This window comes from Lentinus tigrinus, assembly GCF_003813185.1.
Source record: "Lentinus tigrinus ALCF2SS1-7 unplaced genomic scaffold L226scaffold_34, whole genome shotgun sequence".
NCBI lineage: Eukaryota > Fungi > Basidiomycota > Agaricomycetes > Polyporales > Polyporaceae > Lentinus > Lentinus tigrinus.
Genome location: NW_027137943.1, coordinates 118,066 through 133,272, shown reverse-complemented (window position 1 = coordinate 133,272; position 15,207 = coordinate 118,066). Strand labels below are relative to the sequence as shown.

The following is a 15,207-nucleotide window of genomic DNA, read 5'->3' as shown; positions in this document are numbered from 1 at the left end:
CAACATACATACATACATACCACGTTCTCGCCCTCCAGGTACAACTGACGTCAGCCATGATTCTGTCCATGGCGTCACCGGGTCACCCTCCAGGCTGTCTGATGTCAACTTTCTGTTCGCTTCAACGATCCATCCTGGTTCCAAGCACTTCGAAAGTACTACTGTACTGAAATTTGCACCATGCACGACGACGTGAATACGGACGGGCCTCATTCTGTATACATACATCCCTTCGGCTTCGGCGCGCAATTTTCTGCGCTAGACATACTGATAATATACAACTGAGCAAGGTGCACTCATCAGTACTTTATGTAAGTATGTACGTTGAACGCTGCGGCCGCCGTTGCGACCTGAAATGTTACTTATCGTCTACCCTTCCGGTGGCTTGTAGCCTCTACTGAATAATTATCCCGCCATCCTCCAACTTAACTTGAACGTATTCTGTCAAGCCCGCCGAGCCAATGCCCACACCCTCTATGAGTCCCTCCGACAATAATTTTGCAGTGAGCTCTCCTGGCTCCCGAGTCGGACGTAAACACTCGGGACAACGGCCCGATCCCGATCAGAATCAAGTTTCACCCAGTCAACGTCAACGGTCAACGAATCACCACCACCGTCTCGTATCTCTCTTTCCATTCACGCTACCCGAGAGCGCCCCTGATCCGCTTCCGGGGCCCGGGCACATCGGAGGCTCGGTCTCCACATCCTCCCGCCCCGTTTTGCAAATTTCCACGCCGCCTACGAATCCAGCGAATCACAGGGCGGGAGGGGCTGTGTCGCTGAGGGCAGATCATTTGCCTTTCTCAGAAAATCTCAGAAAACATATCGCTGAGGCTGCTGGTGCACGCTGCAGCAGACTCGGCGAAATAACAGAATTGAGCTTGAGCTTGGAGTTCTGGAAGCAGCAAGGCGCACTGACGAGACGCATAGCGGACGCTCTAGCAACAAGATGTGCATTGAAAGCGTGTACCAGCGTGTACCTATAGACGTCCGGAAAACAAACAAATGTGAGCTTCAGATACAGTGGAATTATGGATGATGGGATGTCCGGTATCATAGTGGCGGATATGGTGCCAGGTGGGGGGCAAATGCTTCGGATGCGACGATGAACGTTGAACGTAACTACGGTGTGTCACGGCGAATGTGGAAGGAACCCGGGGAGAAGTTGGAGATCGACATTGGAGGTGGAGATGGAGGAATTCATACAGTGAGTTGTTGTTATCCGTCCCGAGTCAGGTATAGGGATGGCGAGAGAGCGAGGAGTAGAGAAGAGCAGGGGAGGGGAATCAATCATCACGGGAGGCATGGGTTGCGCGGAAACGCGAGAGCGTCGAGGGGTACAAGACTTAGGGAGGTTTGATGACTCGGAGATCGAACGATGGCGATAACGGAGACGGAATGCGGGGATGACAAAGGACCAGGAACGTGGAGATTGCGGGAGGGCAGCAGCGAGATCGCAAGAGCTGACATAGCAGATCTATACACATGCTGCATGAATATGTGCTGTGATAGGCACACCGGGATGACGGAAACATACCGGTGCCGAGTATCATATTTCGAGCTTGAAATTGATCATGCGTCGTTCGGTGGTGCGCGATCACTGTGTAGACGCAACATGTCAGCTCTGGAGATTCGCGAACGAAGAAGACTTGCACGAAACACGCACGTAGTACTCAATCTCCAGCTATTCAAGCAAGGATGAGGAAGTCAGTCTCAGCAACAAGGCACATGCGCATGAACAGCGACACTTACGAAGAGGAACGCGACCGAATGCGGCCACCGGATGTGCAGCCCCATCGGGTTGTATATCTGCACATTCAGCTCGTCGATGAGCGCATGTAACCGGTCCATCTCCTGCGAAACACGCGGCCCCGTCAGCATTGAGCTAGCCAACGCACAAGCAGAGTAGAACGAGTGAGAAAAGAAGCCCACCTTCTCGTAGTGCGTCTTCTTCACCAAGCGGGAGATCTGCAGGCTGAAGTACGCAAGCGAGTTGTCGATGAACGCGTGCCCGAGACTGTGCGCGGAGAGCAGGATCTCGTTTATGGCGTTGATCGTCTCCAGGAACTGAGTCGGTGTTATCTGCACACACAAAGGTATCAGTGCGTTGCTCGTGAATCCATCGTACTGTGGACGCGCAGGTAATGACAAGAGTGATTTGCTGCATCGTTCTTGCACCAGCCCAACGCACTCCTCCTTGGGGTCCGGTTGGCAAGTACATCGCTTCGTCGTCCGCCAATAGCACCGACCAACTAGATAGCTGGGGAACACTCACCCGTCCTTCAAGCTCCAGGGGGTACGTCGGCGTGAACTGCGGAAGTTCGCCACCAGTGTAATCCCTCTCTATCCGTACGACCTCCCTCGGATGATGTACCCCAATCTGTCCACATGGCTCGGTCCCGTACGCGGAATCTGGAGGTGGCGGTCCAAAGTAGTACGCAGAGTGTGGTATGCGTGGTCGACTGGAGCTGCAATCACGTCGTCACATAAGAGGACGCAACGCAGAGGAAAGGACGAGGGACAGCACTGTCAGAACTTCCTCATCAACGCAACATAGACTCTCGAGCACTCACATCTTCAGCTTGCTCCCGTTCCCATTAAACTCACGCACCCTCTGCGCCTTCGCGCTCGAGAACACAAACCTCTGCGGACTCGCCCGCCCCCCTCTCCCCATGCCCCTCTCCCCATCCATCTCCCCGTCCAAGTCCCCACTCTCCAGATCCCGCTCCCACTGTGGCGGCGACGGCGGGTACACGTCCAGCCTCAGCGGGTGCTCCTGCACATGCTCCCCTCCTCCTCCCCCTCCCACCCCCGCGCCCGCGCCCGAGCCCGCACCAGACCCGTAGAGCGTCGAGTCCCCGTGCTCGGGGCTGTCTGACCGCCGCGCGAGGTCCGGGTGCACGATGGTGATGTCCGCGTCCGTCACGTCCGACTCTCGTGCGGGGGTCTCGTCTCCATGCGTGTGCGCATACCCAGTCCCAGTCCCAGTAGTCCCAGTCCCCGTCCCTGCCCCACTCTTCCCTACCAAGTCTCCATCCGCACCCACACCCGCATCCGAATCCGAGTCCACGCGGATCGTCGCGTCCGGGTCGCGATACGAGTCGTCCGGGGGGCCTGATATGTCAATCACTATAGACTCTGCCGGGTCGTCCATCTCCGGCGGTGGAGCTTTGATTCCAACTGTCGGCATCACTGCTGCTGCTGCTGCTGTTGTTCTTGTTGGTACGTCTTCTTCGATTTCGGAGGAGGGTGGTCCTTGCGAGCCGATGAACAGCACGTCCTTTGGCGGAGGGGTAGGCGGGACAGGCGAGGGCGAGGGACTTGCAGTCGCCGCGAGTGTGGCCCCGGACGCAGACGCAGCCTCATGGCGGGGTGCGAGCCCGGGCGTGTCCTTGGAGCCTGAGGGCGACGACGGTCGTGACATTGTGCTCGTGCTTGAGATGCGGGGAACGCGCGACTTGGCAACAAGACAGCTTCAGTGGGAGCCGTGAGAGACCTCAGACCGAGGCACGAGATGACAGATGCAGAGACCGGCGGGGAGAGGTTGTGGCGACCAGGGAGCAACACACGGAGCTGAGGCTACCTGCGCGTAGGCTGCATGCAAGACAGAGAGGCAGCAAGAGCGTGCTGTGTGCTTGCAGCTGTGGTCAAGCTGTGGTCGAATGTCAAGCAGCTGAAGACAAGTGCGTATGATGGGCGTCTCCCGTTTGGGTGCATTTTCTGGTAAACCACCACTGCAGCTGCGACCTCTTGACGGTAGACGGAATCCATCTCATGCACGATGACTTTTTTACTCTTTGATATGAAGAGGTGAGCTCCATTTGTATGCAATGATGCAGAGTGAATGTTGCAGTGCGAACTACATGCCAGCTAAGTTCTACTAGCTGACCAGCCGTTGCGACGTCACCACCAGTGGTCGTACGGCTCCTTGTGAATTGAACAACTCGGCATCGCCTGCATAAGGTGTCTTTCGGCGGAAGCTCTATCATTCACTTGGAAACTTCGCGATCCAGCGGCGCCGGCGCTGCTGGAAGTGGCTGCCTCCTGGCGCGACCATAGTAAGCATTCGCCACACGATGTGAGGTTGATAACCTTGCCATGGACCTTGCCGAAGGGCATGCACGATATGTGAGTATCTTTACTAGCACGCAACTGCGTACCTTGATGCTAAATCTTTCGATACGAGGCTCACTGATTGGTGGATGCCGGGTGTAGAACTTGAAGCAACGACGTACTGCACCATACCTTGGTAGCCTCTGCGATGCTGCCGACTATGGTGAGTTCTTCTCCAACCCGCCCCGTATCTGCGACAAAGGCCTGCGCTGGATCACTTCGCCTTACTGTAGCATCAATGGGACGTCCCCCGTCCCGCTGGAGTCCGTCGTAACTTGAACCCGTTCACGACAAAGGCGACTGACGTTAGTCTTGCAAGCCCTTCGGAAGCAATATCGCAGAGCCTCAGATAGGAATATCCTTTCGAAGCTAGGTCAGAATGACTAGAGCCCTTGGCAAGCCCACGCCCGCAACCCGTCTTTGCGGAAGCATCTGGCATGTGGCCGCCGCTCCCCTCGATCCCGCCGTCGCGCTGGTCCCCTCACAGAACCCCGCAAGCTTCACAACACTGGCCATCTCGATCAAAACCTACAGGAGTAGAAGACGGCTTGTGTAGAATGTCTTCCAAGCCGGGTCGATCGCCCGCATGTCAGCCCAAGATCGAACCCTACATACGTCGTCTGGGTCAGGGTGTGTGGCGTCATCCAGAATATTTGCCTCACGACCGGGTTGGATGATTCTCGGGGACCTTGAACTGAGCAATTCGTTTCATGAACGGCGATCCGGAAATTGAATCACCTGTAAGTTCATGACATCCATGTGACAAAATTGCCTTCTAACCCAGGTTTCAGACCAATCGACCCTTCATTTTGGTGCCGCACTCGTTCCGGCCCAGTAATGACTTCGCTTTCGTCGGCACGCCACGCTTTTTACGATCGCTATCGGCACAGTAGTGCCTGGGCTCCTGGCAGCCACTAACCCCCCAAACGCCACCCCTCGTCCCCGGTAGCACAATCACAGGATTCCTTTCTAGCCCAGTCCGGGTTCGCCTCCCCGCCGCACTCCGACGTCCGTTCCGCGTCCACGCCGACACACGTATGTGCTCATAGGAAGATTCATATGCAGCGATACGCCCCGATCCCGCCCCTATCCCATATCGCGGAGTCTTTCCCAACAGTCTCCTCGGCATGCCCGCGACCGCGACGAGAACGTCACACCATGCATCGCGATCGGGCCACCCCACAAACAATATGTATGTATTATTAGATCCCTCCGGGTCTGTCGCGGCCCGCACGAGCACTAACCCCCATCGAGGATCTCCCGGCGACTGTGACAATCGACGCCGCCCGTGATCGTCCCTCTTCCCTCTTCCTCCTCAACCCCCCGGCGCACGATCGCCACCCCAGAAACGTTAGCCTCGCATTCTGAGCGGGACGGTTAGCCTGGAGCTCGAGGGGGGGCCGAGTCCCCGAAGTGCCACTTCTCTCCGTCACCGCCGCTGTTGTCTCCACATGTTTCACCAACATACAGCGTACTAGTCCCTCAGCGAATTGCATTCATTCATTCATTCATCTCCTTTCTTCCACTTCTTCCATGCACCATGAATCATGAACGGACTCCGGACCTAGGTCATGACGAACGCCGTTAGCCTTTCGCCGCGGCAAGTATGCAAGTAAGTACTCGCAGCCCTCCCAGCTCCACAATGCAGAGATCCATATCGGCGATCCCTCTCCCCCTGCCAGCCCAGTGCCAGCCCAGTGCCAACCTGCCAACCCGCTCATGTTCTACCACGTACCCTCTTTCGGACGAGTATTACTGAACGCCGCTGTCAAACCCAAACGCCACCTCCCGCTTACCTTCGCGGGCTTGCAGCGACGCGGTACTTGGGCCCGGGCTCTCACCGCACCGCGGCAGCCTTCCAGCAGGCGGCCGGCACGTCAATGTACTAACGATCGTTCATACGTTCGTTGTATGAGGGTTGTCGAGGGGCATATAACGAACGTCCCAAGCAATACCTACTCGGTATACGTAGTATCCACCTTCACACGGACGGGAGCAGCTCGCAAGCGACTGCATGTAATTCGATCTAGGTAGCAATATATTGCTTGCTGCAGGAGGGATATCATGCACATGGTGTGTCATACTGTACATAGAACGTAGAACGCACTACTATAAGTGGGGGGTGCTTGCGTGCTTCAATCGCGTGTGTGCGACAGAGAAAGAGACAAGGGGAGATAGATACTATGTTACTAGCTACATACTCAATACTTCATGATCATGTCATAACGGGAGTGTCACAACGGAGAGGCGACAGAGACGCGATGAGGGGGAGACGACGATGCAATGCGATGGAGGAAAGAAGAAAGAGACGACTCGGAGACGAAACCCGGTTCTGGAGGTATGCACAAATCAAGAGCAGCAACGGACATGATGACGATGACGACGATGATGGAGGGGATGAGGAACGGGGAGGAATTAATGCAGCAACGACGACGACGACGACAATTATCCACAACTTGATGCTCAGAACATCCGCCCGCCAGGGCCAGACAGACCGCTTCCGCTTCGCCGACTACGCCAAAAAAAAGCCAAACGCAAAAAAATCGATGAACAAGCCGCCCGCGCGCACCAAGAGAAAAGATGCTCACGAAACAGGTGCAGGGCGCGCACCGTTGGCATTCGCGCCGCCGCCGCCACCGCCACCACCACTACCGCCGCTGCCGTTCGTCGACGACGGGCTCGGCGTCCCCTTCGTCCTCCCCGGCGAGCCCGAGCCCCCGCTTCCGCCGCCTTGCGCAGAAGAAGAGTTCAGCACGATCTGCTTCGTCCGCGGCGACGCCGACCGCGACTTCATCCGTTGGTCTTCGCCCGGGCTGTGCGACGACGGCGGCGAGCGCGTCGTCGTCATCGGCGGCAAGCCCACGCCCACGCCCACCGGGCCGTGGCTCGCGAACCCGGCCCCGATCGGCCGCGGGTGCGGCGGGAGCATCGTAGGCAGCTGCGGGCTGTTAGGGTACGAACGCGCGTCGGGCTGCCGCTGGTCTGGCGAGTGCGACGTCGGCTGCTGGCGGAAGGGTATCGGGCTCAGGCGGGCACCGGGGCCGGGCGTGGGCGTCGGGCGACCGTTCGACGGAGGCGACACGCGCTGGCTCATGCTGCCGACGCGGGAACGCTTCGCGTCGACGTGTTCGTCCGGGCCAGGGCTTAGCGGACGCTTGTTGCTCGACGGCGAGGTGCGGGACGAGACGGAGGGACGACGAGCGAGGTGGGACTGCTGTGGGGACGCCGCGGGCATCCTGCTGCTGCTCGGTGCGCCGGGTGCAACGAAGCCACGAGGGTCCGAGGGGCGGTACGACGCAAGACCAATAAGAGCGTCCGCGACGCCCTCATCATAATCCTCGTCAAGCGCACGAGAAGGAGGGAGGTGCGTCGAGTTCGTCGGTGACGGCTGTGCAGACCTGTTCGCAGAACCAGAGCCATTCGAGCTCGACGGCTCCGGGCTGGGCTTGTTGCCGCGGTACTCGAGCTTGAACGGGGGCTGCGAACCGTCGTATGGTCCCTCAGGTCGGGCCCCCTCCTCCTTAACACGTTTCCCCTGCTGCCCCGTCCTGCGCTTGCGCTCCTTCTTCGCGGGCTCGGCCGCAGAAACGGACGACGTCGACTCCGAGTCCTTGTCGCGAGTCTGGCGACGGCGCTGGCTGTTCTTCGGGTCCGCCGCCGCCTGCTGTGCACCAAGGTGAGGGCTCTCAGACGCACGGGCACTTGCGATATGCTGCTGCTGAGCCATGTGCAAGCGCAACGCCTCTGGCGACCCAGCATAACGAGGGTCGACGCGGGGCTGCTCAAGGACAACCTCACGGTCATAATCGCGGGTAGGGTCGTACCGCCTACCCGCAGCCTCATGCGCCATCTCGTGCACAGGCGGACGAGGCGGAGGGGACGCCCTCCTCGGTCCCGGCCCAGCACCCGTCTTCGGGTCCCAGTACTGTCCGCCCGGGTAGCCCGGGTGCGCAGAGCGAGGAGAGACCTCAGGAGGGCTGCGGTCCCGCGCCGAGCGCGAGCTGTTGCGGCGCTGCGGCGGGACTGGCGGCGAGTGCTGGCGTGGGGTGTACACGTGCGACGGGCGACCGTACTCCATGGGCGGACGTCCGCGTGGCTCACGATCCCACTCCGGGCCCTCCATAGGGACGCGTCGGTTCCAGCCAGACTCTTCCCGGGGGTACGGCGGCGGGGATCTCCTCGGACCGCTAGAGGACTGCGCCGGGCCCAAGGGAGGACGCCCAGGGTAGTCAGGAACCATGTGTCCCGCCACCGAGCGAGGGCGCACATGTGGCGGGGGGGACGCCGACGTCGATGGCACTCGGATCGGGTGGAAGGCAGGGTCATGCGGGTGCTGCTGGGGGTGCGCGGAGTGACGGTGCGGCTCTGGTGGGCCCTGTGGCTGTGGGGCAGGATGGTGGAGGAGTCCTTGTCCGGCAGGTCCTCGAGAACCGACGTCGCGCCCAGGTGGGGGCGGGTAGGAGCTAGAGGGCTCACGCCCGTGCAGAGGCGGGCGGTCGACCTCCATGGGAGCCAGAGGCGTAAGCGAAGGTACGTGCCGGCTGTCATCCAACACGACCGGCGGCGGAGGACCGCCACGGAATGGACCAGGCGACGAACGACCAGCGAGCTGAGGAGGTACGGGCAGAGGAAGGGCACCATCACCACGACCATCCGAAGGGAAGAGGGGGCGTCCGCCTCCCATCATGAGCGGCGGTCCGCCCAAGCCAGCGGGCGGCATCATCGGGTTGGCGTAGGCGGTCGGGTGTACATCCTGCGGACCTGGGGCAGCAGGGAGCGCCTGGCCTGTCTGCTGAGCATTCTTCAGAAGCTGCAGACGCTGCGTGATCGCAGTGTTGGTCGGGTCGAGCTCAGCTGCGCGAGCGTAAGCGTCGATGGCATCGGAGATCTGGTTGTTGCAGCTCTCGTACAAGCTGCCAAGGTCGAACCAGACCTCGGAGATGTACGGATTGATGCGGATGGCGCGGGAATAAGCGTCGAGCGCGTCACGGTACTGGTTGATCTGGAAATAGAGGACGCCGATGGAACACCAGAAGGTAGGGTTACGGCCGTCGCGATAGACGGCTTGCTGGTATGCTTCGTACGCCTTGTTGTATTTCTGACCGGCCATGTATGCGCGCCCAAGAAGATACCAGCTCTGCGCGTCGCCCGGTTCTAGAATTGAGAGCGGCGTTACTGAGGTTTCCCAATGATCGTGTGACACGGATTGACTCACCAGCCTCGAGACTCTTCGTCAGATACTGGATAGCCAGCTCCTGGTTCTGGAACGACGAGCCGTCCTGGTGGTACAACCAACCCAGCTGCTGCAGGACCTTCGCATGGTTCGGGTTCTCCTGCACCACACGCTCATATGCGTCTCGTGCCCGAACATGCTAAAAGTAGCACGCGTCAACGTTGTGAGCGGGACAGTTTGTAACTAAATACGTACGTCACGCTGCTGCTCGAAGACATGGCCGATTTGGAACCAGATGTCCGCGTGGGCGAGCGGACTCGGGGGATTACGCAAGATGCGATCGAAGCACTCGAGACTCTCAGCGTACTTGCCCTGCTGCTTATAAATTATGCCGAGGCGGAACAGGATCTCGTTCGCCTTGTCGAAGTCTAGAAGGGAAGACGTGAGCACACGACGTCCGTCTTCCATTACAGCATCCCAGCGCCACTGACCTTTATCCATCTTCAGCACGGACGAGAACGCCTCCTCGGCGTGATCCAGGGAGCCATATCGGTCGTAGAGTATACCGATACCGTACCAGAGCTTCGGATCCTCCTGAGGGGGCAGGGAAGGAGGCTGTCAGCAACGTGGCAAGGAACGCGCCGAGGAAGACAAACGCACCTTCGGGTTAGGCAGGAAGTAGAGGGCCTGCTGGTACGCGGCGTAGGCCTTTTGCAGATCATCCTGCATAAGGAAGCAGTGGCCTGTGGGAGAGTGAGAACGCGGGCTGCGGGGTGTGGATGGCGTGGGACGCACCAAGCGCGGACCAGACTTCGCCGTTGTCGCCCTGCACCTGGAGAGCGGCCTGGAAGTACTCGACAGCCTGTGAATCCGGATATATTGTGAGCGCTCGAGCAGATAGATCGGGGACAGATGGGAGGTGACGTAAGATGGGCGATGTGAAGGCGCTGTTGGTTTGGGTTTGGTCAAGAGACGTACCTTTGGGTAATTCTCCTTGATCCGCGCGATGCCAGCAACCTGTGTCAGGCCTGGCAGCGAATGGCTATTGTGGCGGAGGGCGTTCTCATAGGCGGATAACGCGTGCTCCAGGTTCCCCATCTGCTCGGCTACCCGACCTGTTGATCCGAGTCCGTTCAGTCTGATTGGCAGCGGTGTGCGGGCGCCCGAGGACCCCACGTACCAATCATCAACCACGTTTGTTCGTTTGCCTGATTCAGTATGTGGACAGGGTTTGTCTTGTCCTCGCCGTTGGCGGCGTTTGGCTGGGTCGCGGGCGAGAGGACCTGCGCGCTGAGCGGGCCCCGTGATGGCCCCGCGTGCGCCCCCGGAGTTGCAAGGCCATTGCCGTTGAGATGGGGTGGGTGGGGGTGTGGATGCGAGGGGGGCGGGAGGGAGTGCGAGTGGTGGGGGTCGTGGAGGCGGATGTCCCGCTCCGCCTGGCGGGGTGTGTGTCGTATGGACATGGGGCGGGAGGAGGACGACCGGGAAGGGGGAGGGGATGGGGGAGAACGGAGGCGACGGCGAGGGCGGGGCAGGGAGACGACACAGAGGCGATTGCGAAAGGGGGACCGCAAGAAGGAGAAGGAGTATATAAGTGGCTGCGGGAAGTGATCAGGGCGCAGAGCGAAGGCGATCAGAGATCTCCCCAGAGGTCGCGCACCGCGGCGCCTACGGAAATTGGGAAGATGGAATCTGAAAACACGCGCGCCAGCTTCCCCGTCTCCAGGCAAATGCAAATTCCCATATGAGGGCAGCACACCCGACACATCGGCCCTTCCTCGGCAACTATCCAATCTTCCCGGGATCGCGATCTGGGTCTCCGATTGCGCGTCATGCGCCTGCCTGATTGGAACGCTCACACCCGGCAGCAGTGCGCACTGCTGCAGCTGGTCTTCGCTTCCGATCCTGTCCGCGCGCGAACCCATCTGCCGTCTCCCGGTCGCCGGGCTGTTCCTCCGCGCTGCTGCCTTCCCCATCCGGGCCTCTTCCTTGCGATAATCGTCCTCTCCTCCAATCGAATCGCGATAAATACACGTCCGGCAGCCGCCACACCACTCGTGCCCCGCCTGCGCCTGCAGATCGCTGCCATCCGGAAATCAGGCATCCTCATCCAGGCATGCATTCATTGCCCTCGGCCCCTTGCAGGGGGTCCAGTGCAAGTCAGCAACGGTGCTACGCAACATCACCTCATTTAAATGACTTACGGCTGCACGGTTCGGAAAACCGCACCATCTCCTGATGCGCGGCTGATCCCCACCCCACCCCGGAGAGCAGCCGCTGCCCATCATGATCCATCCAGGAGAACACACGCACGCGCGCCTATCCGAGACGGGAAACACAAACGCTGTTCTGTTCCAAGACGGCCGGCGTGTTGACAGATCGCGAAGCAGCCCCGCTGCGACGCCGCGCCTGGCAGCTTGTGACGCGGCACGAGACGCTGCGAGTGCCCGGACGACGCCGCCCACATCGGACGGAGAGTGCGAGAGTGCTCAGCGCTCAGTGCGCTGGTGGATGTCTGTCTGACGTGCGAAGGCAGAAGCTCAGGCCCGGCGGGGCGGGGCGGACACGCGACCGTTCCACGAGATGGCAATCTGCGATCTGTTCCCCCGCGCGCGCGTCCCAGGGTGCGTCAGCCCAGTCCATTTGCGGGCGTGGAATTCTGGAACCGCGAACGCGGGAGAGAGGCTTGTATTCAATGGACTACAGTACAAGTACAGATAAAAGATCATATCTATGTACCATACCAAGTCCGATATCCCGGATTGGGGGAACCACCGCTAAGCGGGCCGGGGCCGCGGACAGAGTCAGGCGCGGCAGAGCAAACACGAGGCCGGAGACGAACAGAATCTAGGTGCCCGAAGCGGGCGGTGGGGAAGGGGGGGGAAGTGGGAAGGGGTCAGTGACGAGTGGGAGAGAGGGGGGGGAAAGAGAATGATAGGCCGCGGCATCACGGTCCGAGTGGATGGAGAGGGGGAGGGCGTGACCGCCGGAGCGGAGGCGCCGGCGATGGGAAAGGACGGTCGAGAAGCGTAAGCGTTCAAGACCGCGGCAGAGGAAAGGGAGGGCGGGTGGAGGAACCGGGGTAGTGTGGGCCCAGGTGAGGAAGGCGCGAGCAGCCGCGTGGGGGTGTGTGAGAGCGGTGGCCAGAGGCGCCGTGTGGGCGAGGGGGGTGTGGACCCAGAGGTCGGAGATAAGGGAGGGAGTGTGGGTCATCGCGTTGGCGACGAAGTGTAAGGCGCGGGAGATGGGAGTGGGAACGCACGCGAGGGGTGCGAGGTAATCCGAAGGGGAGGGTTCAGCGTCAAACGTGAACGCCGTAGGATTGAGGTGGAGGAAGGCGAGGAGCGCGGGTAGGGGGTCGGCATGAGACGAGGTCAGCCAACCGGGTCCGCGCTCGACGCGGAGGAATTGCGGGCACTCATCGATGACGTGAGTGCGGGAGTGGAGGGAGATCCGATCGCAGGTGCATGCGGAGGGATCCGGGGAGGAGAAGTGGGATTGGAGGTAGGCGCGGAGGGGGGCGTGGCCGGTGAGGGCACGAGTGACGCGCGCGTAGGTGATGGGGGAGAGGTGGCCGAAGCGGCGAATGAGGGAGTGGGAATCGGTGGGAAGGAACGTGGTGGAAGCCGGATGGGCAGTGGGAAAGGAGGAGCCCCAGAAGGAGGGAAGGGCAGTCGCCGGGTCGGTGGGGTCCGAAAAGGCGAGGGCACGCCATGCGGAGGCAGCCTGGAGGGTGAGGGTCCGCCGGCAATAGGCGAGGGAGGTGCGGTCCCCGTGCGGGAACAGCGCGGTGGAGGCGAGGTGATCGACGAGTTCATTCTCGGGCACCCCGGCATGGCCAGGGCACCAAGAGAGGGAGACGCGCCGATCGGGGGAGGCATCGAGCCAGGTGAGGAGGGTGGCGTGAGCCGTGAGATGGAAGTCGACGGCCCGGGTGTGGCGTGGGGAGAAGAAGGAGTGAAGGAGGGAACGTGCGTCTGTGAAGACGGAGATGTGGCGGATGGAGGGAGGGAGAGTGGGGGGAACGGCGGTAAGGGCCGAAGAGATGGCGGCGAGTTCGGCGTCGTATGCGAAGCCGCGGCCCGAGGGTTCGGACCATTGATGGTCAGGTGGGTGAGGGTGGGGGTGAAGGAAGGAGGCATATGCCGAAGCCGAGGCAGAGCCGTCCGGGTAAGCGGCGCCATCGGTGAAAATGACGCACGTGGTGGGGTCGTTGCGGGCAGAGCGAAGGCGTGGGAGGAGGGTGGAGGTGAGCCAGGCGGTGAGAGCCGCGGTGTCCGATTTGGGGGGGGGACGATCGTGATGGATGGTGATGCGGGATGCGTGGCGATCGATAAGGCGATCGCCCGGACACGCAAGTGGGTGAGTGGGGTGATAGGTGTGTGAAGGGAGAAGGGGGAGGGCGGCAGGGGGGTCCGGGCCGCAGCGAAGGTAAGCGGCGACGCGGGGGTTGGCGGGAACGGGCGGAAAGGCGGGAGGGATGAGGGGGGGGTAGAGGGGGTGGCGGAGGGAGGGGTAGAGAGAACGGAAGGGGTGGGCCGGGGCGAGGGTGGGGAGGCGGAGGTGGGAGTTGGCGCGGAGTTTGGCGCAATAGAGGGTAATGGGAAGGACGCCGGCGAGAGCGGAGAGGGCGCCTGTGGGCGTGGTGCGGAAGGCACCGGTGATCCAGCGAAGAGCGAGGTTATGGGCGACGCGGAGGGGGGCGTAGGTGCGGGCACGGTTGGGGTGATATCAAACGGCGCAACCGTAGGTGAGGAGTGGGAGGGCGGTGGCGATGTAGAGGCGGCGACGTTGAAGGGGGGTGAGGCCGCGGAGGGAAGTGCCGAGGAGGCGGCCGGCGATGGTGGTAGTGGTCGTGGTGGAGGAGAGGTGAGCAACGTGAGGGCCCCAGGTGAGGCCGGGGTCGAGGATGAAGCCGAGGATGCGGAGAGTGGGGGAGGGGTGGAGGGTGATGGTGGGGGAGAGATGTATGGGTAGGGCGGCGTCGCGCTTGACTGCCGCGAGGGAGTAGGGGGAGCGACGAACGGAGGAGGGGATGACGAAGTTGAGGGCGGCGAGCTTGGACGGTTCGAGGGTGAGGCCAAGGTCGGTGAGGATATTGTGGGTGGTGGTGAAGGCCTCCTGGAGGAGGAGCGTGGCGTCCTTGTGGGAGGGGGCGGAGACGGCGATGACGCCGTCGTCGACGAAAAGGTGGGCGTAAAAGGTGGCGGAGGGGAATTTGGTATAAAAATGGAAGAGGAAAGGGGCGGCGTAGAGATTCGAAAAGGTAGGGGACAGGCAGGAGCCCTGTCCCACGCCGATGTCGGGAGTGGTGAAAGAGGAGGTAGTGAAGCCGTCGAGGCGGAAGGACGACTCGCGGGGAAGGAGGAAGGAGCGGGTCCAGGAAATAAGAGAGGGGGGGAAGTGGCGGCGAGCGAGGAGCTCGAGGAGGAGGTCGTGATTAATGGAGGGGAAAAATTGGGCGATGTCGAAGGAGAGGAGGGAGGTTTGGAGGCCAAGGGAGGCGTTGTGTTGGACGAAATGAGTGAGAGAGTTGACGGCGTCGACAGTGGAAGTCTGCCAGATGCCGCCGAACTGGTGGGGGTGGAAGAAGGAGTGGGTGCGGGCATGGACGCTGAGGCGGGCGTTGATGACCTTCTCCATCCATTTGGCGATGGTGGAGAGGAGGACGATGGGGCGGTAGGAACGGAGAGTGGTGTAGTCGGCCTTGCCGGGTTTGGGAATGACGACGGCGACGGCGCGGCGGAACTCGACCGGCCAAAGCGCGTGGGAGAAAAGGGAGTTGAAGAGGGAGGTGAAGGCCGCAAGGATGGGAGGGGAGGCGGCGAGATGGCGAAGCATGGGCCACGTGATGTGGTCGTCGCCAGGAGTGGACGAGGAGGGGGCGAAGAGGAGGGCGTCAGAGAGTTCGTGAGAAGAGA

The 15,207-nt window shown here is 61.0% G+C and overlaps 2 protein-coding genes across 2 annotated transcripts; both read right to left on the bottom strand.

Annotated features, from left to right (window-relative positions):
• Positions 1 to 1,400: 1,400 nt before the first annotated feature.
• Positions 1,401 to 3,678, bottom strand: L226DRAFT_492443 (uncharacterized protein). The gene is made up of 6 exons (XM_067677387.1): positions 2,574 to 3,678; positions 2,276 to 2,468; positions 1,933 to 2,082; positions 1,753 to 1,854; positions 1,667 to 1,684; positions 1,401 to 1,600 (listed from the first exon to the last, which is right to left on the bottom strand). Exons 1-6 carry the CDS (start codon positions 3,422 to 3,424, stop codon positions 1,598 to 1,600), a joined length of 1,317 nt encoding a protein of 438 aa, XP_067531360.1. The 5' UTR covers positions 3,425 to 3,678; the 3' UTR covers positions 1,401 to 1,597.
• Positions 3,679 to 6,697: 3,019 nt separating this feature from the next.
• L226DRAFT_469475 (TPR-like protein) lies at positions 6,698 to 10,749 on the bottom strand (the record flags this gene model as incomplete). Its single annotated transcript, XM_067676224.1, has 8 exons — positions 6,698 to 9,267; positions 9,329 to 9,485; positions 9,542 to 9,714; positions 9,778 to 9,880; positions 9,947 to 10,029; positions 10,082 to 10,148; positions 10,265 to 10,401; positions 10,467 to 10,749. The coding sequence occupies 8 exons, from the start codon at positions 10,747 to 10,749 to the stop codon at positions 6,698 to 6,700; spliced, it is 3,573 nt and encodes a 1,190-aa protein (XP_067531359.1).
• Between the last annotated feature and the right edge of the window lie 4,458 nt (positions 10,750 to 15,207).